Source organism: Gavialis gangeticus, unplaced genomic scaffold, assembly GCF_001723915.1.
Source record: "Gavialis gangeticus isolate Ggan-Ray unplaced genomic scaffold, GavGan_comp1, whole genome shotgun sequence".
Classification (NCBI taxonomy): Eukaryota; Metazoa; Chordata; order Crocodylia; family Gavialidae; genus Gavialis; species Gavialis gangeticus.
In genome coordinates this window covers 28,726,798-28,753,304 of record NW_017729032.1, presented here as the reverse complement: position 1 = coordinate 28,753,304, position 26,507 = coordinate 28,726,798, and the positions used below count along the sequence as shown (strand labels likewise).

Here is a 26,507-nt window from a genome sequence, read left to right as displayed (position 1 = left end):
GTGTCTGGCCGAATAGAATCTGGACAGTGATCCAAATCAACTAATTGAATCGCTGTCACCCGATTCTGGCTGAATCTGAATCAAATACAGCCCATTTCGCACACCCCTATTGAACACCTATAGTGATTCACGAGATAAACCCAAACTTCCCCTGCTCTATTCATCTCCCATTTCTTCACTTTAATTCCTAATTTAATCCAGAAAAAAAAATCCAAAAAACAAAACATCCAACCTCCTGAAACACCCCCTGAACCTTGTTCTTTCATATTTTTTTTTGTTACCCCTCAGCTATGTCTGATATTCTGTAGTTTACATTTACTTATGCTGACACTCTGGAGCAATGCTAGTTGTGAAGATCTGAAATCAGTATGATGTGTGTGCTACATAAGAATTAACTGTATAGAGGCAAGAAGTCTCCTTTTTGTAATAACCCAGAAACTTATTTGTAAATTGACTACCTTCAGGTGCCATGATAACTATATTTTGTAATTTCTCCAAAATTTTCCATGAAATCTTTCGAGAGAGTAAAGTACATTCCACTGCCAAATACATTTACATCAGAAAATCTCAACTTCCGGCATCAAGAAACTCAACTCTTCTTCCTAGCCTTACAGAGCAATTCCTAAGCATAAGAATTTCAATTTGGACAGTTAAAAAATTAAAGTTCATTACTGCCAGCAGTAAAAAATATTATGATATTATGACAGCACCCAGAGGTAAAAATCCCATTAAACCAGTTGCTGTACAATATTTGCACAATGCTGCACAATCAACAAGTGGTCAATTCAATTCTTTAAATTATGCTCCGTTATTTAAGAAGCTGTTTAAGAAAATAAAAAACAAAAATTACCACATACTCAACAAAGTAACAGAACACATAAGTATCAAAATATGTAAGCTGGGTAGAAAACAAATCTATTGACAATATTTGCAATGAGTATATTAAATCAGCCATGTATCAGAAAGAGTCAATATGTAATGTATGGCGTTCTAGAGTTCATTTCGTTCAGAGAAAACTTGTTAAACACAAAAAACTATTAGCTCTACAGGTGAAATTCAAGAGCTAAACATTACACTACTACAACTGATGTATATGTTTACTTTGCATCTCATTTCCAAAGCACAATAGATAGATGATAAAACAAAAGGACAAAGTGATGAAAATCTTTTGTAATTCACACAGAAAAACTTGTATTGGCTTATCAGTAATAATTTTTCATAATTTATCAAAAATCAGACTTTTGAGGCAGAATGAGAGATTTTTTTCTTTTACTGAAAAATCAATTTAAAACACATAGCCTAAGATAAGAAAATTCAAAATTATTTTGATTTATAGACTTGCATTACACATTAAGACACCATTGTACACTAGCTCCAAATCTCCCCCTACATCTTCCACAGGTAGGTACCTGGAGTAAAATTACTTACTAACTTACTTCTGTTTTTCATTTGGATTTTGCTCATTTGACATTGAACATTAAAATTCTCCTCGAGTGTTGATTGAGCAAGTTTAAAGGCTGCCTTTTTTAGATCCTCCCATAAACCCTGGGTTACAAACTGGTTTTGCTAACTTTAAACAGTAGTGTGTAATCAATTATCAGTTTTATTCCAAATCTGTCTTGCATGTCCCTTTATCGGACATCAAAATCCCTTTCATCGTAATCCTGTAATGACAGCAACGCAAAGTTTTTAAATATATCTTGCAAACAGAACACAGGACTGTGAATGCTCAAGCAGGAAACATCTAGTTCTCTGGTGTAAGCAAGGAGATGAATAAATTGAGGGTGTGATAGTGGGAGTGGCCCCATTCCCTATTCTTTTGAAGTTGCCAAAGACAATCCTGCAGGGGAGCATCAGGATTACACAGCTGTTGATTGTCTATTGTTGTTCTGGAAAATATGATCACTAATTTATATTACTCTTTCAAATTAGAGAAATACCAAGACTGTAACTACATTTGGAGTAATGACTGCCTTAAATCCAACCAAGATCTCTCTTCTTTTGCCTCACTGAATGCAGTACCACAGCCAGGCCAGAAGAAACTCAAGACAACGGCTTCATTAGCCTCACCTTTAGAAGTCACAACCACAAATAGCCCAGTTTCAATCATGCCTGCTTATCTTTTGCATTTAAGCATGTTTAATAAGACGACCAAAAGATGCGTGAAAGCTCCCTCTTTTGGGGTCATACAATAGAAAAGTAGATAGCAAGAGAAGTGGGGAGATAAATCATGAGCTCAGATGAGGAATAAGAGACAGGAGTAGCAAAAAGGTGAAAAGTGCATCAGTTACCAAAAGTTAGTATAAAATCAAGTTAATTTGCCTGAGCTCTGGAGCAGTAGGTCCAGGGACGACTGAAAAAATTAGGCTTTAAGCAACAAAAGGGAGCACCTTGCACTGCAAACTCACTTCAGAAGAAGGTGGAAGGAAGCTGCGTTTAGGAGGTAGACTGAAAAACCAGTTGGCCACAATAGTGAACAGATTAAATGTGAATTAAGTCAGAAGGAATTAACATACATCCAGTTCCTTAAAACATTAAAAGCAGAAAAGTGGTACAAATGCATCAATGGCTCTTACAGATACTGATTTTTTTTCTTACCTGATGCTGAATTCATTAAGTTCGGTTGAACTGGAGGACTGGTGGGGGCTGTCACGTTCATCTGGGAAAGCATGGCCTTTCTGGGATCTTGCCATGTAGTTGTTTGATCAATGTGACTGAGACAAAACAAACCAGGGAGTTAGTCATGTATTCACAACAATGATTTTCTAGAGTACAGAAAGTCTAGAAACAAGGAGAGATTAAAAACAAACAAACAAACAAAAAAACTTGATCAGCAAAAGCAAAGTTCAAAACTGTTAGCAAAATCTTCTTTCTCACCCTGTTTCATTAGAGGTTATATTCTGTCACATTTTCTTCATCAAGAGGCCGAATTGACTCCTGGTAGGAAGAACAGGCTACAAGAAGCTATTCAGTGCAAATAAGGGTATTAGAATCTAACCCATTCTATTTCAGGTATTTGCACATGAACCAAACCTTCTCCCCCATTATTCTCCCTTTTCAAATGAGATTTCCAAATCTTTCCAACAAAACCAATTGTGTCAAATCTCAGGTACAGTAAAGTAACTTAATATAGTGCATGTTTTAATCCCCACCTGTTAAGTATTGTCAAACGATAGCAAGATAATGAAAAAACTACCAGTATGTCAAGTAATTTGAGGATTTCCAAAGTATACTCTCAACATGGGGCACATCTTTACAGACAGGTAATTTTATGGAACATGGTCCTTCATTCACACAAGTCATATGTTAATAATAATAGAGATTCATAATCCTGGATAAAATTGAAGGCTTTTCAGGAATAACCATATCTATCCCCCCTCCTCTTATAATGTATGAGTGGGAGATCCACATTTGAAGTCAATATTCCATTCAAATCTCTATCATATTTAAGACGCAGTATGGAGTATCATGTACTGATGTGAATGTATAGCATGTGTATGTCATACGTCGTGGGATGAATTAAGGCTGGAATGTCAGTCTTGGCTGAGAATTTTCCATCTGTGCATTAGTGCTGCTGCTGCGTTTTCACACACAAGACAGACATGCTTTTCCTCTGAAAGAAAAATATTTTAAGTGACAAAACTGTTAAGGTCTGGTTGTACTAATCTAGACCGGTGGCTTGATTTGTAAAATTCTTAATTAACTGCAACTTATCTACAATTAGCACCACTGGTCTTAATAGATCAGAACAATGAAAAATGGTTCTCAACTGTCTTTCCTGAAACACTCAGAAAACAGTGTTTACAGGACAGAGCCAAATTTGGCAAGATACATCTACTCATTGTTCTGTTTAGTTCTTTATTTGCACAGTGTTGGTGTTACCACAGTAGCTAAGAACCCCAGTCATGAACCAAGATTTGTTGTGCTACAAAACGAGCACAATTTCTTTCTCACATGGAATTATCTGGCTGTTTGGTCTACCAGTCAACTTCATAAAATAAGTTAGTACATTCTAAGTAATCCGCGTGATGGGAGTTTAAGATGTCTACTCTGCTCAACTTCATGTTTTGGATACTTTAAAAATAGTATAAAATGGGTAACAAAAAGGTCTGAAAAGGATGCACTAGGATTTGGAGTGAATCTTTACCTGTCCTAATTTCTTGCAAGCTCTTAATTGTTCACAATGAACTACTTTATTAAATGAGATGTTGTGAAACAAATGGCAGAATTTCTTTAATGTAGGAGAGAGATTTATTAAGAGTTCAAAGACAATAATAAAAGGCACTTACAAATTTTAGGAAATGCCTGCATGGAGAGTATTCTAAAATATATTTGCCATGCTTAACATTTTCCCAACTATTTAGTTGGTCTAATAAAAGATATCACTTCTACCCAAAGAACCTTGCCTACCCATGTCCTTAGACCTACATGGCTTACAACCAACAGCCCTGGGCAAGCATATTTACATTTTACCTGAAATTTAGCACTTAGAATTTCTTATCTGCATTTCCCAATTAATCAAAAATACATGATTTTCCAGCACAGCTATTTAAAATATAGAACAAAGCAGCCACGAAGAAACCATGTGGAAAAATACCCACTGAGTTACATAGGTCAATACTTACTGACCTACTGAACTTTAAAAACAATTATAAAACTATTTGAGAACGTCACCTGTGCTGAAACTTATTATTAAACATTAACACAGTCTTATTTTACTACGAAGAAGCCAGAGTCACAATTCTCCCTGTGGACAGGAGAGGGAGAAGGAAACTCTGTGTTTTCATTTTTTTTAATAATAAATTTTAAAGTTAAAAAAAAGCATGTATGCAAATGTGTGGCTCTCCCAGGGGCTGAGCAAGAAACACTTGTCAGTAATAATGAAAGCACTCATATCATTACAGACTGAAAGCCGGCTTTCCCCCAGCAACCTTCATGGGCCTGAAAACTTAGGACTGGTTGTCCGTCTTGCACCTTGCAGGCTGTCTCCTCCATGGCCCAGCACAACCCAAACGGGTTTACATTTTGGTACAAGGTGAAGGGTCCAAACTCAAATGTGATGTGTGCCTGGTCCAAGAAGTGGAAGAGTTGGAGGGCATTGCTGAAGCCAGCTTCTGTGAGCCTATTTCTGAGGCTTTTCAGGTTTAACATCTTGGCCTGATACAGCAGGAAACAGGCCAGGCAGAACCCTACAAACTCTTTCATGCACACAATTATTGTGGGACAAAATTAAGTGTTGCTATCACCTTTTAGTTGTACAACAGCAACTATTTTAATATTAGAATGCCTAAAAGCAGTGCTTTTTCCTGAGAAAACACAGGGAAATACTTATTTTTATTTAACATGGTATGACAAAATAAGTTTTTTTTTCCTTTGTTCCCCCCACCTCCAACAACTGCTTAAACAAACAGGATAACAAACAACAGACATATCAAAATACCTAATACATGCTGGTATTGAAAATAATTTTTCATATTTGGAAATGTTTGGGAGCTTTTTTGGGCTGATAAATTTGTCACAACAAAGAAAGCAGGTATTTAAAGATAATAGAAATGTAAAAGTGTTGCTCAGTAAGTCTTCAAGGAAACATCTGTGTTTAAATAACAGTACCAGCATGTGCTACAACCCCTTCGTTTCCAATTTGGCAAGTGCTTACTCCGAATTCCAGAAAGGAGGGAGGGCCAAGAAAAAAAAATCTACTGCCCTCAAGGTTACATATTTGAACGCTGCGGTTCATCTGAGATTCAGCAGTTGAGCCTCCTTGAAAATAAATGTTCTGCTTAACATTACATGTGTTGGTTAGTAAATAAATGTAGACTTATAGGAGAGTCAAATCCACTGGGCTATATTAGAGTGAGAATTGTATTTGTAAAGTTACTTGCTAGGAACAAAACGAACCCTTCACAAAACAAAGCTGAACTTGAGTGAAAAACTGAATAGTTTCACAGAAGTATCAATTTAAAAAGTGCAATGGAGGCTGAATGCCAACGAATCTCATCACTTTTCCCAAATTGCTCAAGTATGCTATTCAATATGATCATTGGTTTTCAGCCACAAACTTTGTTAACTACTTCCTATATTAAATTTTAGCCATCTCAAAACAAAACTCAGCAGTGAAGTTATACATAAAGTAGTTGCACAGTGTCTGCTAGGTTCCCCCGCACCAACTCCAGATAATCTACAAATATGAGGAAAATAAAACTCAACTTTCTCAGGAAGCAGGAGATGAACGTTATACATACAAGTTAAGATGAACAAGATTCTCTTCCCCCACCCCCTCCAGTTATTCTTCTATAAATATCCCCAAACTGCCTGAAGATGATAAAGGTAAAGGTCAATGACTTCTTTAATATGTGGTGATATTGTTAGCCCTAAACAAGAACATTGTAGTTCAAACTTAACAGAAACAGGTAGAACACCCCTCCCCCCCCCAAAAAAATCCTGTGATAGAAAACACATCACATTGCCACCAATGAGAATGAGTTGTAATCCCTGTGTTTGAATACTGTAAATAATGGATACAGGTCTTGGCTTTCTGCAATATCAGCAACATTATATTAGAACAAAGTACAGAAGGTACTTTTGATTAGCAGTTTGATCTATAAAAACACAGTGTTCTCAGAAAGGAATGAAGTTGTTCACTTTCACTTTAAACAGAGGCGTGAAAAAGCTGTGCAGGATGCAACATCCAAAATGTTTTGTTGCTCAGAGCTCTGGCATTACCACTACATATCTCCGCCTAAAGAGATTGGATTTTACCAAACGTGTGCCAGCTGCCCTTATCCTTACACTTGAATCCCATATCTCTTACAAGGCATTGATATAGTACCACCACCACCTACAAAAACATCTACCTATCTATGACTTATCTACAGCATCAATGAAAAAGATAAACAATTACCACATACAACTATTGTATTTACTCAAGACAACTTCTAACATAGGATGATGCCCAATAATTAGATTGTCGACACGGAAAATTTAAAATGTTATTATTGTTTTCCATGTATACAATCCAATTGTTGGAGGGTCTTCTTAAATGTATTCCTTCCACCACTGCAGCATGGCAAGCAGCAAGGGGGCAGGCAGCAGGGGTGTCGGGCCCTTGGCCCCTGCAACCCTATCAGTTGCACCCTGTGAGGCCTGCAAACCCCACACACATTGTCCCCTGCTGCTTGCCCCTCCCCCGCAGTCTTAATGCCTGCTCCTTACCCCCACCTGCCTCCCCCCACTGCCTGCCCTCTATGCCACTGCTTACCCTTCTGTCATGGCTCCAGCTCCAATCCAGGGCTGGGGCTGCCACCACCATTACTCCTGCTTTGGCCTAGGCAGGGACCAGAACCAGCATGTGCTCCATGCTGTGGGCCAGAGCAGGGTAGAGCCAGAGCTGTGACAGGAAGGTAAGCAGAAGTGGCAAGGGGGAGGAGAGTAGAGGCTGTGGCTCTACAGGAGGCAGGGGCTGTGGCTCTGATGCCAAGGCCAGGATGGAGACAGAGCCGCAGCCCCCAGGGCCTCACTTATACTCAAATCCAAGGCAAGGGGCTTTCCTTCCACCCCATGCTGAATGGGGGGAAAAAAACTCTTGGCTTTGATTTGAGTAAATATGGTACATTACCTTTAAAAAGCTATAAGTTTAGGCATATGCAACTATTTGACCTTGAGGCTACAGACTATAGACCTTGAGGTTAGGGACAGAAGTTACACATAAATCGGTTTAAGTGATCAGAAACTGGTTTAAACCTGTAACAGAATAGAAGCTCAGTGCACATAAACCAGTTTCAAAATGGCTGAAACTGGTTTAAGGTAAACCTGGTTAAATGTAGTATCAGACTTAACTGATTTCAGTCAAACTGGTTTATGAAACTTCTGTCCCAGACCCCTTCCTGGTTCAAGTTAAATTACAGTCCCACAGCATCCCAACGTGCTTTCCAGCCCTGGACTGGGCTGCACTGTGCTGTCTGCTCCCCAGCTGGAGCAGTGAGGGATGGCTGACAAGGGGGTGTGGGGGACAAGCCCAACTGGGGATGCAGCCCAGTCTACATTTCCTGAATCAAAAGATAAATGTCTGTTCACTTCTGTTTCAATTTAATCTCCACGGTTTAGACTAACCTGCAAAGACTGAATCAATTCAGCCTCGGGCTTTTTGACTGTCTGCCTGAAAATCTACCTGTATTAAACTAGAGTCCGATCTTTGCTCTGAACGCACAGAACAAATTCAGACCCTTCAACAGATAAGAACGCAATGATTGACTGAATTCTAAAATTGCTTATAACATCTCTTGTAATGAATGCAATACAGGTTAGCAATGAATGGTCCAAATCCAAACAGTCAACTCTAGTGTGCATCTGAATCAACTGTATGTACAATGTCTAAGATAAGTAATTCTGCTGATCCCTTCAAATGCTAGACAAGTTGAAACCAATGAGAAAGGTGTCAACACTGGGCTAAGTATGGCAGTTCCAAAACAATCTGCACGTAAGAAGAGTGATTGTTAGTAACCTTATATCAGCTTGGTTTCTGAGACGAGTTACTGTTCCAAAACTGAGTAGTACGAATTTCAGAGGCACTTGTAAGAGCCACACTTTACACAAGGATTCTGTACATATATCTGCTTCGGAGCAAGTTGAAAGCTCATCTAAGTTGAAAGCTCATCTTAACTACCCCAAGCCACATTAAACCATTCTTCCCCAGCTACGGTACCTTGCTGTGGTGGTAAACAGAAAGCACAGAAGGAAAGACAAGGACTAGAAAGTGATTCCAAGGAAAACAGGAACAAGTGGGGGAGGAGAAATGGGAAATCAGACAGAGTCTTTTATGAGCTATATTTGATGCTTCTATGCTTGACTAGTTATGGCCAATAGAAAAAAAGAAATTGGGAGTAGAGGGGCCAGCAGCAGACTTCCTGTGTCATGCAGTTCAGCACTCAGGTAAGTTATGAACACAGTGCAGGAAAGACAGGCTGCTCAGCCTTGGGCTCTTTAGGCACGGTAAGAGACATCTATTTGTTCTGCAATGCACAAAGAGCCATTCTGAAAACATGTGAAGATTTGGTGCACCATCACACATGGATGCTGACTTCTTCACTGTCAAATGCATTGTAAAAAGACAGTCTGTTCCCATCACATGTAGGAGGAGGAAGAGTTAATCCCAAAGAAAAATAATTAAAGAAAAAATGGAGAATTAACTCAGTCAATTAGTCATCCTTAATTGCTGGTGAAGACTGGACTTAATCCAATATCTTTTGATCCTTTAGATATGGGTCTACCTACATGTGAACAGAAGCACATTTGCAAACCTTCTTAGACAGTAACCAGAATTCTTTTTTTGTCCATATTTAGGCCTTTTATAATGTTGTTCTCTCTTGTGCATAATGTTTGATACTCCAGGGTGTCTTGCTTTTGGTTTTTTTTTTAAACTCCTCCCTTCTTTTTTTCCAAGAACCAGGCACTCTTCAGCATCTGGTACCTTCTTTCCTGTTCACAAGACCCATTTTATCCATGATCTTCATCATTTCATTACAAGTATATCTTGGTTGATTAGAGCAGGATTTATGCATCTTAATTGTTCTGAACCTGAGCCAAGGAATAGCTCTTTCCTTAGGAATAGATGAAATTGCTGGTGATCATACTGGAAATTGTGAGTGACCGGTCATCCCTGCTTCTACATCCGCCCTCAGCAACTCCAAGATTCTGTGCTCTTCTGAGTCCCCCTGACTTGCAGGACAAGAGGAGACAGGGAGGCCCAAGTAATTACGAAACTTCTGGAGAAGACTGCTGAAATCTTCTCAACAGCATGTTGGTGAAGAACCTTTCTGTTCTGAACCAAAGCATTAACCTTTCTGATCACAAGTGACTAGAGAATGAACGGTATTCATCTTGTGGCTAGCAACTTCTGAATCTTGCCCTCTAACAGAAACCCCCCCCCCAAAAAAACTCCTGTGGACATTGATATCCGACTCATAAACGCTAGTCAAAGTCAGTCATTTGGCTCTCAGAGGTGTTGACAAATACAAGATGTTCCAAAGCAGAACTCGGGCAGTTCATCAGATGTTTTATTGCAGTCTTCATATTCTGGTGTTTCAGTTTGCTGGAGGAAGTGAGGGAAGTCAATAATCCTAGTTGAGATGTTGTATTTAATTTTAAGGTGTAAGGTGGCTTGGATTTCTCTGCCCAAGATTCATTTTTTGACATAGTATTGATCCAACACTTCAAAATTTCCTGCCACTTTTCCTTATCATACACACTCAGACTGTAGTTATGCTTGCTTGAAAGGTGCAGAGTTCTCCTGCTGCATCTCCTATCTCCAATACCACTTCGTAAATTCAGCCAAGTAGCTGAATCTAAAGTGTGCCAGGGTGCATATAAAAGACTATTTTCAAGAGCCATAAGGACTCCCTCACTTGAAATTTACTTACTAAATGAAGTTTTCCTGGAACTGCATTTTTATTTGTAATAGTTGCGTGTAGCCAGTGGCTGCTTGGTCTGGGAACCGACAGAGAGATGCAGCTAGCTCTGAAGTCAAGCAGAAGGCAGGGCCAATGTGTACCTTATAGACTAACTACATTAGGGATAGCTATATAGCATAAGCTTTTGTGAGCTAGAGCTCACTTCATTAGATGCTGTGACAGGACCTGAAGGCTAACCCTAGAAGTTACACATAAACAGGTTTAAGCGATCAGAAACTGGTCTGTGGGAAAGGGAAGGCTCCCACAGGCAAACCACAGCTGGGGCCTGGGGCCAGGGTTAAACACCCCTTCCCCCACTCAAACTTACTGCTGGCTGGGACTGTGGACTACAAATCTCAGACAAACATGGAAGCAGGAGGAGGAAGTAATGAGCAACCCTGCAGAGTCCTGCTGCTGTGTTTGTGGACTATAAATCCCAGAGACCTTGGGGGCAGCAGTAAGAGGAAGCAAACACACAGCTTAATTCTGGCTATGTGCCAGAAAGCCATGCTCTAGCAACAGCCACCCCCCCACCCCGGCTTCTGGCCTGCACCACTGCAGACATGTGGCTACATTTCCTGAAATAAAGGCAAATGTCTGTTTACTTCTATTTCAATTTAATCTCAGCAGTTTAAACTAACCTCCAAAGACTGAATCAATTCAGCCTTGGGCTTTTTGACTGCCTGTACTTAGCTGAACAGAGCAGTGTATGGAAAGAACAATTTGGATACAAAAGGTAGGAAAGGAGGAGAGGGGAGGGAATAGCGCTTGGAGAGGCAAAGAAGCAAAGAACCCATAGGAACAAAGGGCCAAAAAGCAATAGGATAAAAATCAGTAGTTTCTATTTAAACCATAATTAACACAATACAGTCTGTAGATGATTTTTTGTTCTACTATTTCCAGTTCAAATCAGTTTTTAAAGGTTTGCTGCCTAAGAACAGCTACCCTGAAGTCAGCAAGACAGCTTTTATATATATTATACACACACACACACACACACACACACACACACACACACACACACACACACACACACACACACACACACGTTATAGACTAACTGAATTAAATACATATAAGATTTAATAAACATTAGGGCTGGGAGGGACCTTGTAAGATCATGAGGTTCATCCCCCTGCCCAAGGGGCAGGAAGGCAGGTAGGGTCAAAATATCCCAGCAAGATAAATGTCCAAACATTTCTTGAAAGTGTCCAGAGTACATGCTTGCACACCTCTGGGGGGAGTTTGTCCCAGGCCTAGGGGGCTTGAACAGTAAAGAAGTTTTTCCTTATGTCCAGCCTAACATGGTCCTGCAGGAGTTTGTGACCGTTGATCACAATGGTCATCCCCTGGGGTGCTCTAGTGAACAGGTGTTCCTCCAGATCCTGATGCACACCCCTTATGTATTTATAGGCTGCCACCAAGTCACACTTGAGGCTGTGCTTCTCCAGGCTGAAGAGTCCCATAGCTCACAGCCTCTTATCAGAAAGCTTGTTCTCATGCCCTCTGATCACGCACATGGCTCTCCTCTGGGCTCTTTCAAGTTTCTCCACATCCTTCCATAATTGTGGAGCCTAGAATCAGACTCAGCACTCCAGCTGGGGCCTCACCAAGGCCAAGTACAGTGGGAAGATGACATCCTGGATCTTGCTCAAGATGCATCGGTAGATGCAAGCCAGAGTTTTGTTTGCTTTGACAGCTGCAGTATCACACTGCTGGCTTATATTCATCCTGTGGTCAATCATAACCCCAAAGTCTCTTTTGGTCAAGGTGCTAGCAAGTGTAGCATTGCTGAGCCTATAAGTGTGATGCGGGTTATAATTCCCTAAGGTGGAGCACCTTGCATTTCTCCATATTGAATGCCATCAGGTTTTCATCCGCCCACCTTGCAAGCCTATTGAGGTCGGCCTGGATCACCAGCCTATCCTCAAGGGTGGAGACTCTTCCCCAAAGTTTGGTGTCATCAGCAAACTTGGCCAGTCTGCTTTTGACACCAGTGTCCAGATCATTTATGAAGACATTAAAGAGTACAGGTCCAAGATGCAAATCTACTTTGTCTTCTGCTTATCCTAGCCATAGCTAGCATTGTTACACAGGATATATTTACACTGCGGGTTTGCTTCATGCTTCTGCCCAACTTCATACCCTAAAATGTGTAGCTTGGCTAGGCCCCTGTTGAGCTCCTCTCAGGTTAGGGAGCAAAGGGCGTTACCCTGTGAACTGAGCTCTACCTAACTCTTTTGCTGTTTAGAAGCAGTGGATACATGGGATAATATTTAGATAAGTTTTCCAGTGCCATTCCAGTAAGTACAGGGATGTAAGTCTATTTTTCTGTTCCCCCTATTCGTTTGTTTGCTTCAGCTGGAAAGGTTTCTTTTTCAGAGCAAGGATGTGAAGAAAACCCAGGACTGTACCGGATGAAGTTGTGGTTCACATGTGAGTAGGATGTGAAGTCCTATAAATACTGGTGAAGTTGGAAGCCCATACATCAGCCTGTAGAGCTGGATGACCTAGTGGATACCCTGAGTGAATTTTCTGAGGAGAAGTTCAGAAACGAACCTAAAGAAGCAGCAATGCAGTCAGGTATGACCTCTTTTATTACCATGAGGAAAAGTTGGGAGCATAACAGATGGATTCCTGGTTTGTGACCAATAAACTTATTATAGAGGGTACTGCATGCAATGGAAAAGTTTAGTCTTGCCTGAGAAGCAAAGCCATAGTATAGTTTCATAGTTGTTAGAGGCTGAAAGGGACCTTGGGGATCATTCTTTTTCCTCCCCTGTCCAATGGATTCAAAGCCACAACCATACGACTATTTAATTTTTTACTATTTCTACAGTTATTAGCAGGGATCCTGGTTTTCTCTGTTTAAAAAATAACTCCAAATCCACATTTTTCCACCATCAAAATGAAACACAAAACAAATGTGGTGTTTCATTTTAATCATGGAAAAATATAGATTTTGGGTTAGTTTTTTTAATCCAAAAGTTGGGGATTTTTTTTTTTAATCAGAGAAAAACATGGATCCTGGTTATTAGTTTTAAAAGTATAAGGGATCAAGGCCAACAAGAACAGGAGTGCATATTTTTGCAAATACTATTCTTATTCTACTGAGTCATAATGCAAAATAATATAGATTTGCACCTTAGTTAGCCCTAAAGCCTTGTTTCAGATGGTACTCTAGGGTAATCATGAAGTGTCTTCACATCCTTGCTTTGCTATAAAGATTAGCTATCTTTGTTCAGCATTAGGTCATAGAGGATGGTGGGCATTGCAGGAATTGGATACTTTGGCTTCTCTCCTGAAAATTGGCTATATATCCCAGTGTCTATAGCAGATGTTAAAGGGGGCAGAATGGGTGAATCAGTTTTGCTGTTGGCAATCCTTTGCACCACAGTTCAGCATGCTACTGATCTTCTTTGCCACTCTTGGCAGTTGAAACATGAAAGATTTTCATGCAAGAGAGACTCAAAACCGTCCAAGATTCCTTGGTGTTCTGTGGCTGCCTTAGTAAATAATCAGCTGTTTCCATGGCTTGAAATGCCATTCAGTCACCAGGCAATGAAAAAATCTTTTTTGCATAAACAGATTCTACCTGTTGCTTGGGGGAAAAAAAGGGATCCATTTTGGAATCTCCAAAAATTTTAAATATACACCCAATCTTTCCTAGCCTGTAATAAAGTTGAAAACAATACTGATGACAGAACCTCAACTAGATATCCCCATTTAAAAACATACAAAAAGGGTCCTTAAAAAGTTACACCTGAAATTCTTACTACAGTTTTGTCTGTCTTCTGCGTAGGCCACCATTAAGGGCATTCTTACTAGTTCAGTGTTCCAAAGAAATAAAAACACACCACTTCGATCAGTTTGTGTCCTCCTACTGAGGCAACAAAACAGGGGTATTCTTACTCTCTTCTCCATCCTCCTTCCTTTTCCTCATTCTTTTGACAGTAATTTAGATCACAGAAAATAGGGCTAAAAGGGACCCTAGGAGGCAATCTAGTCCAACCCCCTGTTTGCAGCTGGATCATCCCAAATCAAACCATCCCACAGAAGTGCCTGGCTAACCTATTCCTAAAATTATACAAACAACCCTGCTGCAAAACTACAAAGCACATTGCCCCAAACACCAAAAACCTCCTAACCTGCTCCAGAAAGCAGGAGGACAATGGCTGATCCAAAACAAATTTCAAGGTAACTTCATCTGAAAATTCTTGCCATTAGCCTCTCAGACATTGGGCAGGATATAGCATGGCAGAATCACATGGAAACACTGGCCACGCTGGTATCCAACAGTTTTGTATGCAGACCTATCAGCATTTAACTTGCAAAAGGCATCATCCAGCATCCATAAAGCATGCAATAAAATTTTCTTTTGCACAGTTGTCCAAGGCAAAAGGTAGTTTTATTAGCTATGGCAGAAGAAACGAAGTGGGAATCTCTAAAATAATGGTAGGGAGGCCCTTTGTGGTAAGCCTAACATTAGGAAGGAATATTGTTCCAACTCGTCCCACAAATAAAATGCCAGATCTTCTCCTAAGGACCCTGGCTCTGCATGTTACCTTTATGATCCATTGCTGATAATTTGTCTGTGGTCAGCAGTGGCCTTGAGAATAAATGAATCCCTTTGCAACTGACAGGCAAGGTTTTTTGGGTAGATGTGATATCTTTTATTAGACCAACTAAATAGTTGGGAAAATGTTCTTTGTAAGCTTTTGGGAACAAATGCCCTTCTTCAGGCATAGGGAGACTCTGCTGGTGTTGTGTGTTCTCTGTGGTAGAAAAGAAGCTAATTTGCAGCATGCAGGTCTGGGGTTATCAGATGGCAGGCAGGATATAGCGTGTGAAATGCCTATATCTTTAGTCCATGCTTTTTTGTATCCAGTAGATATATGACGTGAAATTTGTAGGCTCATCTACAAAAGGTGCTTTGTAAATTCCCTCTGAGGATTAGAACTGAGAGACTGGAGAGAGACCGACTGTTTTTTGAAAAGTGGACACCCACAGATAATTTATATTTTTGTCTTTGATGAATTATTGGTGTGTGCTCATTCTGGTATGCAGTTCTTGTTTGGTTTCTCCTACATATATTTTTCATGAAGGCATTTGGTGCACTGGATGAGATGTATTACATTTCTGGAGGTGCAGGTGTAAGGTTCAGGAATGATGATGGTTCTGTTCTAGGATGTAGTTATTGTAAGAGTGTTGGAAATGTGTTGGCAGGTTTTACATTTCTTTTCCTGGCATGGTCTGGACCCATTTGGAGTGCTCTGAGCAATAGGAAGTTTGCATCTGGTAATAAGGTTGGCAAGGTTCAGTACATGTTTAAAGGCTAGGATGGGTGATTCTGGGAAGATCTCTTTAAGAATTGGGTCTTCTTCCAGTATGGGTTGCAATTGTTTAAGGCTTTTCCATATAGGTTCCAAGGAGGGATGGCATATCATAACTAATGGTGTGCAATTCCTGGGGATTTTCTTTGTATACTGCAGCAATTCTTCATGTAGTATTTCGGTGGCTCTTTCAAAAGTATGATCTATCTTTCTGAAGGAGTGTCCTTGTTGGGTGAAAGCCCTCTTGAGATTTCAGGTGACGATTGCAGGTATTCCTGGCAGTGCAAATTCGGTGCTATTGGAAGGCTTGGCTGTATATTGTAGCTTTCTTCGTGTGTTTAGGGTGATTGCTAGTTCTGTGCAGATATGGATGTTGGTCTGTGGGTTTCATATGGTGGTTTGTATTTTTACCATCCTGGATATTGATTGTAGTGTCTAAAAAGGAACTGTTGGTGCTGGAATATTCAAGCGATCGTCTGATGGAGGGGTGATGGTTATTGAAATGATGAAGTTGTCATCTTGGAAAACTACATGCATTCAAATGTCATCATTGGCTCCACCAAAGCTTGGAAAGCCCATTCATGAAACCCAGCTGATATTCTGGGTACAATACTTATGATTACCATACACAAGTATACAATATATGCCTCACAAACCTCAATCAAAACAACTTACTAACACCAAATTTGTAGCTATAGGCCTATAGCTGCCTGAGATACACTGCTTGCACACAGCATTTCTGGTTTGATTCCTCCAAAATGCTCTTGCAAATGATGGAGAGTAAATTACTCATGCGTGTCCATGAAAGTCTGCTTTCTTTATCGAAGTTCTGTGCTTTTGCTCTCATGCAGACTTTAGATGTTCAATACAGTCCCACTGCAATGTGCTAGCAAAAGAAGCACTGATCTTCACACGGGAATCAGTAGTAAATCACAGCATACAAGTTTGTCCAACTGTCTGGTTATATTAATTCCTCAGAATCTTGTTGCCAAAATCTTTACCTAGAGCCTTACAGAACATCTATCCTAATACATAAACCTCTTCTGCCACATGCAGAGGGGCTGGAGCCCAGCTAAAACAGAGTAAAGAGGGGGTAAAACTGGAAAAGGTATAAGGGCTAAAAACTACATTTTCACTAGGATCTGGAAAAGGCAGTTTCCCCCTTAGCTTTCATTTGTTTTTTACACTAAAATAAATAAAAATAGAGCAATTCTTCTGTTGCACAGAATTCAGAAAGATCACAGTGGGTCACAAAGTTTTTGATGCTATGAATTCCTATTTGAAAACTACACCTTGATCCAGTAAATCATTTGTAGGTGTCTGCAAACCTAACAGTGTTGCTACTGTGTGGCACCTTTAAAAGTTATCTCATGGCAACCCAAGACATTGCAGCACTATGCATGAGAATCACTATACTAAGAACTTGGGTATATTTGCACCAGACATACATGTGCATTTCCATAGTATGGTATGCATGAGCAGGTATACACTGCAGTGTAAATCCTACAGGAGTGATACTGTATGTTTGCAAGTGCACATATGCAGGACAAAGGCAGACGCCCCTAAAGAAATCTCTTTCAAAAGAAAGTTCCCAATCCAGAGTACTGTCTGATCTTGAATGGCACAGCAAGAAACAGGAAATCTGACCGTATATGCATGAGTAGCACAAAATATGGAGGTAGTGGATGCACAAAGGGCTGCTGCGGTGGCTTTGCTTTTATTAGGGTTACTTATTATTATAGTGTTCTTTTAAACACTATTGTTTTAACAATGCAAAAGTTGCACCATATTCAGAGTTTAAAGCACAATAGATTTACCTATGGGTGCCTAACTATGTGTACTCTCATCTCATATGATTTCCCCTTACTTGTGAAGGAAAGGGACAGCAGCTCAAAGACCAGAGGAATCACTAAAGAGGACAATTAGAAGGGGGAACTGCACCCACTCTTGTGCTACTAAGTAAGAATCATTCTTAGGAAGTTCACTCTTAGGATGACCACTGGGTTCCTTAAGCTTTCAGGAGGTACTTCCTCTGTTTGTGGAAGAGGCAGGAGAAGTCTTCACACGGCAGAGCTATTTTGCTTTACTGTAGGGGTGCTGCTCAACCCTTGGCCCATGGGCCAGATCTAGCCCTTGGCTCCTTATTATCTGGTCCGTGGGGTTCCCCCTGGGTCTGTGGGGTGCCCCACGGTCCGTGATTCTGTACACTAGATCCAGTGCACAAGGCGGCACGGGGCCTACTCCTGGCAGGCAGAACCAAGTGGAGGCAGCGTAGGGCCCTGGGCCTCCAATCCCTGCATGCACAGCTCAGCAGATGTGCTGCAAACTCTAAAGCCCGATCCCCACATGGGCAGAGGCAACACAGGGCCCCAAAGCCTGATCCTTGCACGCGGAACCAGGCAGAGACAGCACAGGCGCCCAATTTTACCATGTGGAGGCTTGTAGAGGTAGCACAGGGTCTGAGGCCCCAATCCTGGCACACTGGGTTGGCATGGAGCCCCGGGGCCCTGAGCCCAGCATGTGAGACTGGTGGGGGGGCAGTGCAGTCTGGATCCAGATGCACAGGCTTGATCTGACTCGTGGACCAGCCCTGTGCCACTCATTTGACCCGTGGGGCTAAAAGGTTAAGCACCACCGGTTTCAATCAATCCGATGACAAGCAAAGTCATATACAGATTGACTTCCACATTTTTAAGGTGAAAGATAAACTTTCAGGGAAATGGCAGACCAAGCAGACCCTTCCAGGCTGTTTATTCCTCCATCTCTGGGCTGCTCTCGTTCCATGGATTTCAGTTGACAGGAAAGCTATGGGGACCCAGTATCGGCAGAGGCCAGCTGACACAGATAATTTTGCACTTTTTGTTTTTTGTACAATTCCTCTTGCTGCCTTCAGGGGTGTTCCATCCAGGTTTTAGCATCAGAAAGACATTTCTGACAATCTTGCTAGATAGTCACAGAGGCTACACTGTCACCCAGTAAAAAGCTCACAATCCAGTAATTTGTATATTAAAAATAAAAAAAGCTCTTTTGCATGCCTTTAGTAGGAAGTCTGGTACAGCCTTCCTGCAACAGCTGGAGAACAGTTCACTGACAGTCTCCAGAGGTGTGACCACTAACAACAGCCTTTTCTCTCCTTGGAGAATCCTAAAACTTAGCAAAGGATTAGCAAATGAAACTGCTTCTTCACCTTCAAATGCCTCCATACTGTTATCACTGTCCTTCCAATTTTTTGCACCTGCTCTTTTAAAATTTGCACCATGTTTTATTTTTCACCTTGCTATTTTTGCTGACCTACTTTAATCCCTCATCTCTGGTAGTATTTTCCCCTCTCAATTCAGCAGAGCACTATAAGCTACTACACTGGAAGTACTGAGGGCACTCAAGACTACCAAGTGGAACCAAAAACACAGATGAGACCCTTCCAGTGACAAGCTGATACTCGAGTCTATATTTGTGGGTCATGAGTACTCCAGTTTTCACCACTAGAACTTTATGTTTTCCTTTCTCCCTGCACTGATCCCCTGCGGATGCATTTCTGAAGATCTACTGCACCAGAAACATTAAAACTTTTCATCCATTCTGCAGGCCTCTAGGAGATCTGATAACATATCATACCTAGTCACAGGTTTTCTTCCCAGTTATTTTAATAACAGATACATTCTGTCAAGGCCAATAACTAAAATGTAGGAAAAAAAAAAGAATCACTGAATCTGTATATAGTTTACGTATCTTATTAAATATTTCCAAAAAGCTGGTTCCAACCTGAATTCTTAATACATAGTTCTATACTTCTCTTGCAGCAGCTGATGACAACTATCTAAATAGTAGTTAGTTCCCAGTGATATTTTAGAAGCAAATTGTATCAAGCAGCAATTAACACATAACAATGAAAACTAGGTCTGAACAGATAAACGACATGTTGAAATCAAAACAGTTGCCAAAGTTCAAGCTGCTACTACACCCTGTTAGTAATTTAGAACCACAGTTTTATTTTAAATAAAGATTTGCATTTAATCTTGAACAGTATAATTTTTGAACAAGCTTAGTGTACCCAAATCTACACAATGTGACATGAAATGCAACACTATAAAAAGTTCTCTGACAACAGGCAAGTTTAATATCTAATATTAACAACCACACAACACCCCATTTCCCCTCCAGAAAATGATCCATTTATGTCTCAGACTATTAGATGTCAAAAACTTGCTCACCAGTCTACCTGCGTTCCTTTCATACATTACAAGACGAAAAATACCCATATGAGTTACCTCAACATCATAGACTTGGTTACACGTTGTTATAGCAAGTGCAGATTTAATGTACCAAAAGATTTTTCATTAAGTAAAGGGGTGCTTGCCCCACTTTAAAAAAGAAAAAGTATTCAGTGAATAAATAAGCCTATAGACAGAAGTAACAGTTGCACCCTGTGAAATGATACCAATAAAAGCTGTTAGGATGCAATTATTACATCTACCTAATGCTGTAGTGATACTAGTGTAGCAAAGCCTCTTGTAATAGTGGGGAGTACCCCGCAAAGCAATGCCAGAGTGACAGGAAGCATCCCTGGTGGCATCAGGGGACTGCAGAGGAGTCTGGTAAGGGCAGGAGATAATTTCGCTTACCTGCAGGGATGGCGATGATGCCGGAGGTAAAGCAGTGGGCACAATGTCATCCCTGTTTTGTGAGTTCATGCCAGCTGCATATTGGCCAATGCATTAGGGCCGATGTCATAAGTGAGCTCCTCAAGCTGGTGAGGGGAAAGGGTAGGGAAGCTGGAAGGCAGGGGACAGAGTCTCGGGGCAATGAAGCCCTGGCAGGGGTGTTGTGAGCCAATGAAGTGACCAGCTCCATAGACTGAAGACTCGGAGAAGCCTTCAGCCCCAGGGGTCCAGACTCCCGAGAGGAGTGAGCCAAACACAGTCCTGCTGTTGCCACCATGCTGGATCTGCAAGTGGAGGGAAAGGTATAGATGACAGGTCTAAGCGACCCAAAAGCTCTTGGGATTGGGAGTATGCCATCTGTCCTCTTTATGAGGTTTTTGTTTTGGTTTTTTCTGAGTTTTAGATGCACTTTGGTTGGGGGATTGGCCCACTGGTCAAAAGCCCTAATGAATTGAAAGTGAATGTGCTTCAGCTAATTAAGTGGACAATGAACTGATCAGGACTGTTGTGAACTATTTATTCATAGAAAATTTGACTTATTTATGCCTGAGGAAAATAATGAATGGCCGCCACCGGATGGGGCAGAGTGAGTTGCTGATGATTTAATCCGGACTTAAGCGAACTATTTATTTATCAAAGACTTAATTTATTTGTCCCTTGAAAAGTTAATGAGTCGCAGTCATGGTGGGCGCAGAGGGAGTCCCCACTGAACTAATCCAGGTCTGTGTCAGTTGTTTAGTTATTGAATGTAGCAAGTTTCTGTTTCCAATCCATAGACTTCATGAACCTTTGCTGAATGTGGCAGGTGGAATCACTCGCTAAGTGGGCAGTGAAGCTCAGGACCCTCCTGCTTAAAGGAGTCATAGAGTAGATCACAGTTTAAGACTCGGTTGGCTTGTGGACAGAGTGAAAGGGGAGGAAGAGCCGCAAACACCACCAGTATGCGTAGCTCACGTGGGTACTCAAGGATGACCAAGGATCCTCCCTCAAATTCACATGATCAAGGTGTGGCAGACGAGTCAGGGGGCACGCGAGTGGGACATATTAAGGGTCAAACTGTCCAGCCCCAAAAGCTGGCACCTCAGAGGCTGGAGTGTACAGATCCTATGGCAAAGTGCATCTTGACACTGCTACTCACGCCTCTCCAAACCTTTAACTGCTTCACTCAGATCAAGGTTAAAGAGATTTAGTTCAGATCTATCCATACAGGATCAGTACAGTGTCACATTTAGCACATAACCCCTATATGCTCCCCAGCAGCAGCTCCCTCTTCCCCTCCCCCTGCTCCTCCCCCTTTAAAGTAGCTTAAAGGTACTTTTGTTCATAGCCTAATACCCTTCAACTGAGACGAGTATTTTATAGAAGATGCAATGAACTTTTACTTAATCTAATCTTTGCTAAAAATACAGTGATTATTCAATGGTTTCCTTTAGAAAGAGTCAGTATTTCATATCCTCAGAGTAAAGCATGCATATAAATATCTGCTATGGCAACATAACAATGTAAAGTATCTATATTTATTAATGTAGTACGTGCTTAACCTTAACTCTATATACATAATCACAACTTCGGCTACAGTATTCAAAGGTGCTTCAGATACCCAACGCTTACTGAATTTCAGTAGTAGCTGGGTTTCTAACTGCCCCCAATTACGTTTTGGCAGGGCAGAAGGGGAGAGAGGGAGGAGCATATTAAATAAATAAATAATGAAATGCAATAAGATTGCTGCCACGGTCCAAATCTAGAAGCCCTACAACTCTCACCCTCCTACACCAAGTCTCTCCCACCAAACAACCCAGTCCTTCACTCTTAGGAGACACTCTTAGAAGACCAGGTCTTCCTTGCAGTGACACCCAAAGGATAGAGTCAGGATCTGGCAAACTGATTATATTTTCCTAGCTTTTAGCTGACAGATTATGCGCTAACATTTACTTTAGAATAGGCATCATTAAAAGTTATTAACTGCTACATAAACCTGACATTTTTGATATTATATAAATATTCAGCATTGTAATTACACTGAACATGAATCCCCTTAATTTTACCCAAAAGCTTTCTTTTCTATATGCATAGTCCAATATATTTATGTTGCATTTATCTAGCTGTATAATGTCCTCAAGCACAGGAGACACATAGCAAACTAGAGAAACAAACATGCAAGAAAGCAAGGATGAGATGACAGTACAAATAAGCATTTGGAAATATGGTCACCTCTTCTTATGGAACTTAAATATTTGATTAATAAAAGGTTTGAACCACACTTCCCACTTCACAGAGCTTTTAAACTCTGCAAGATGAGAGTCCCAACAGAACACTAGAATCCCAGAACCAGGATACCGGCTTAGGGTGCAGACAGACATAAGAGTTGGACTACTTCAGGAATGTCACCGATTGGGAACCAGTTCACAATTGTCCTGGGACAGAAGTTACCACATATGCACTGCTAAGGGTTCCAGGGAACTGCCACCTTTCAAGGATTGCACTGCTCCAGAATTGACACCAGGGGTGACAGAGTACCCAGACCATCATGCCTTCCAGGGGTCAGTACCCAGAGTTTCCAAATAATTTCTCTAGAGCGAGAGGAAGATCCAGATTGGCTGGACACCAAAAAAGGAAGATATCATTTCCCATAATTGCATTTTTTTGCTTTCCCTTCTCAAATAAAAAAAAAATGATAGAGTTTAGAAAGAGCATTGTTACACTTTACTAAATCTATGTGGTTGACTGGGGTTATACAGGTGTGTGCGTGTGTATGTGGGAGGGCACAGAGGTGGAGACAGCCTGGACCCCGTCACAGTGGGATCCCAGGCTTAGGAGCAGGGACCAGGAACGTGGTGGAGGGTGGAAGAGTTGCCCTCTGCTCTGCCGCCATCCCCACCCCCACCCGAGCTGCCCAGCTTTTCCAACCCCTGCCCTGGAAAGCCACCTTCTCAATTTCACCTGCCTGCTAGGAATCCTGGGGGGGGGGGGCTAGGCACAACTGGGGAAGAAGTGGTTGGGAAAGGCTGTGTCTTATGCTTCTGGGTTACCACTGCTGCTTTTCACCCAACCCACAACTCTTTCCTCAACTTCCCCATATGTCTCGCATGCACAAATCCATACCTGTACTTGCTTGTACGTTACAGAAGTGTGTGCATGTGGAGGTAGGATTTGCTTCTTCATTCAGGGGGGCTAACTGCTTCAGGACTTCCCAGTTTCTGCCTCACACTGCAGCTTTAAAAGGACTTTCCCTACAAAGTCACCGTGCATGGCCAGCAATTGCAGAGATGTGTGTGCAGGGTGAAACCTGCACGGCACGGCTGGCTTCAAGAGCACAGAGTATGAGGAACAATTTATGGGCCTCATACTCTGTTCATGTCACCTTGAGCATGGAATTGCCAGCCAAGCTGTTCTATTCAATGCCTGCTGAGCAACGGTTCTGCTTTTCCCCTGCTGCCCATCAGCTGACAGGCATTTACTGTTAAAGGCACAACCACCCACCCACCACAAGTACAGGATCACCCAGCACTCCTCCCCCCAGCACCTGGAGCATGCAGCCTCCCGGGAGCCACAAGCAGGAAGCCACCAGTCCCCTAGCACCTGGCTGCTCACTCCTTCCCCAGAGAGCTTGGAGCCCTGCCCCAGGCCCGTAGCAGGGAAGTTTAAGGGGCACAAGGGCTGTTTCCCCACCCGCGTGGACTATGCTCTGCAGTAGAGTTCTGCATGCGTCCCACAACCCAAGGGAAGGATGCAGTGATCCCAAAGGATCCCCAAAGTGATGCTGTTTGGGATGCCTGGAGGACTGACCAGAGGCTACGTGTGGAGTGCTCTGTGTCTGCACATAACACTGAATCACTTCATAGGCGACCGGGTCAAAACCATACTCAATTCTCCCAGTGTGCTTCTGAAACACTCCAGGAAGTCTCTTGGTGATTTAAAGTGTATTTTAGAAGGTTCTAGGCATTACATCTACCTATGCCCACAGTGGCTTGTCTTTGCTTCAGAAATGACTTTTAGTCAAAGCATCTTAAAGCTAAATTCAGTGGTACTTTTACACCTGTGTCAGCTAGCATCAGAAGACAAACAGGATAGGGCAGAAGTATTCACAACCGAGTTGTGGACATGACCAATCTGGAGTGCAGGCACTGAGTACTACCACTTGACTGTTGTTGGTCTTCCACTGCCTCCCCCCGGCCCCACAAATCATGCCCATGTGCTGGGAAAGAGACCCAGTCTCCTATGATACACTATGACAAAAATAGTCCTCCAGTAAATGGACACATGCATGTCATGAGCTATGCTGCCATAAGTATCATGCCAGACCATCAGGCCACAGCAACTTAAGAATGGCTCCTCTTACTTGCACTAGGCTAATCTGAGAGGAGCTAATCAAGTTTAAGTAACTACAGTTAGCTATGGGGCAATAATATACTCTCTTGCTGGACCAAAGCAGCACCTCAAACTTAATAAAAACCCCATCTCTTTTGGGAGAAAAAAAAGCTGTATTAAAAAAGTGATAAGCAGAAAATTCTCTTAAGAAAAATAGAAGATTAAGAAAAATCCCCAGATTTTATGAAAGAAGACTTGCTATCTATAGAGCTGTTCCTCGGGTCAAGGATGCTTTTCTTATTATTGAAGTCATATTTAATTCTACAGTAAGTTCTCCTAGGTGGACATGTGATTGTAATGATAAAAAAGGGAAAAAAAATCTTTAATGGTTATTACATCTTAATTTGCTTGTGGTCACCCCATTTTCCACTCTAAACATAGTAAATGTGCTCATTTAATTTGACAAAGAATTCACTCACTCCTAAACAGATACTTGTTCATCTTCCTGTTTGGTTAAGAATCAGATATTAGAAAATAAATAAGATTCCTCAACCCTCAAAGAGGGTGTAGAGAAGGAGTGGAAGAGGCCTTTCACCTCCCCATGCTCCTGCTTCCCCTATTCTCTCTCATCTCCTATTTAAATTGTAAAGTTTTCAATTTAAAAGGAAGGGATACTTTCAAATCTATATCTCCACAGTATGTAACACAACAAGCTGTGACCACTAAACCAGTGGTTCTCAACCTCTTTTGTACCAGGACCCATTAGTAAACATCGAGGGCCAGTCCTGACCCAGTAAATAGTTAAAACAGCCTCCTGACCCTGCTGGTGTCCCTCAGTCCCAACCCATAGCCCCCCAAGCCCTGCTGGTGCCCCTCACTCCTGACTTGCTGCCCTCCACCCCCAGATCCCCAGTGTGTGAGGCAGGGGTGGATGTGTGGGGTATGCGTGGGCACATGCCCCCCCAGATTTGTGTGCAATTGCAGGCATAGGGCTGCAGCCTGGCCAGACTGGCATGGACAGAAGTCACATCCACAGCCCAAGGGGTAGGACCCAGTGCGGAAGGGTGGAGCAGAGCAGTGAGACTTGCTGCTGCTGCCACTGCTACCAGGACCCCCATGCCAGCTGCGCCACCAGTAGTACGAGGAGTAATGGGCAGGGAGTTGTGCTTCCCTCCCCTCCTCCTGCTGCCAGCCACTTGTGCCCTGGGCGGGCTCTACTGAAGCTCTTTAAAGGAGAAAATCCACATTTTTCCACAGAAAATGGAAAACCCGGATCCCTGTTTATTAGTATGCACAGCATTAACATATAGAGAAGTACAAGCAGCATTTTTTTTCAAAAGTGTATGCAAGATATGATCTATTTTTAAGGTTTGCTTGCGACCCACTTTTTAGTAGCGACCTATGGGTTGAGAAACGCTGCACTAGACGACAGCTCATAATCATCACTGAAACATCAGGGCACTCACTCACCTCCAGGAGTCAGTGACATGCACAACTGAGTGATTTTAATCCCCTCCTCATAAAAAAATTCATTATCAAGCTACGTGCAATTCATGATCAGTACATGGAAGCTGCTGCATAAGTCCTTTTTCTCCAGAAACAAACTGTCTAGTTGCTTCCCACCCAGAATGGTCTAAGGCAGGGATAAGCAACATTTTTTGATCGGAGTGCTGAAAACCCCTACAATGCCTACCCTGGAAGGTGCCAGAGTGCCAGCATGCCAGAAAAACAAAAATGAGGGCAGGGGGTGCATGGCAGGA

General features: G+C 41.8%; 1 protein-coding gene across 1 annotated transcript in view; it reads right to left on the bottom strand.

The window, feature by feature from the left end:
- YAP1 (Yes associated protein 1) overlaps positions 1 to 26,507 on the bottom strand; it is a 154,532-nt gene that overhangs the window by 64,900 nt on the left and 63,125 nt on the right. The window contains exon 3 of the mRNA XM_019524163.1: positions 2,599 to 2,714. Coding sequence (XP_019379708.1) covers positions 2,599 to 2,714 — 116 coding nt within the window. The remainder of the gene's footprint in view (positions 1 to 2,598; positions 2,715 to 26,507) is intronic.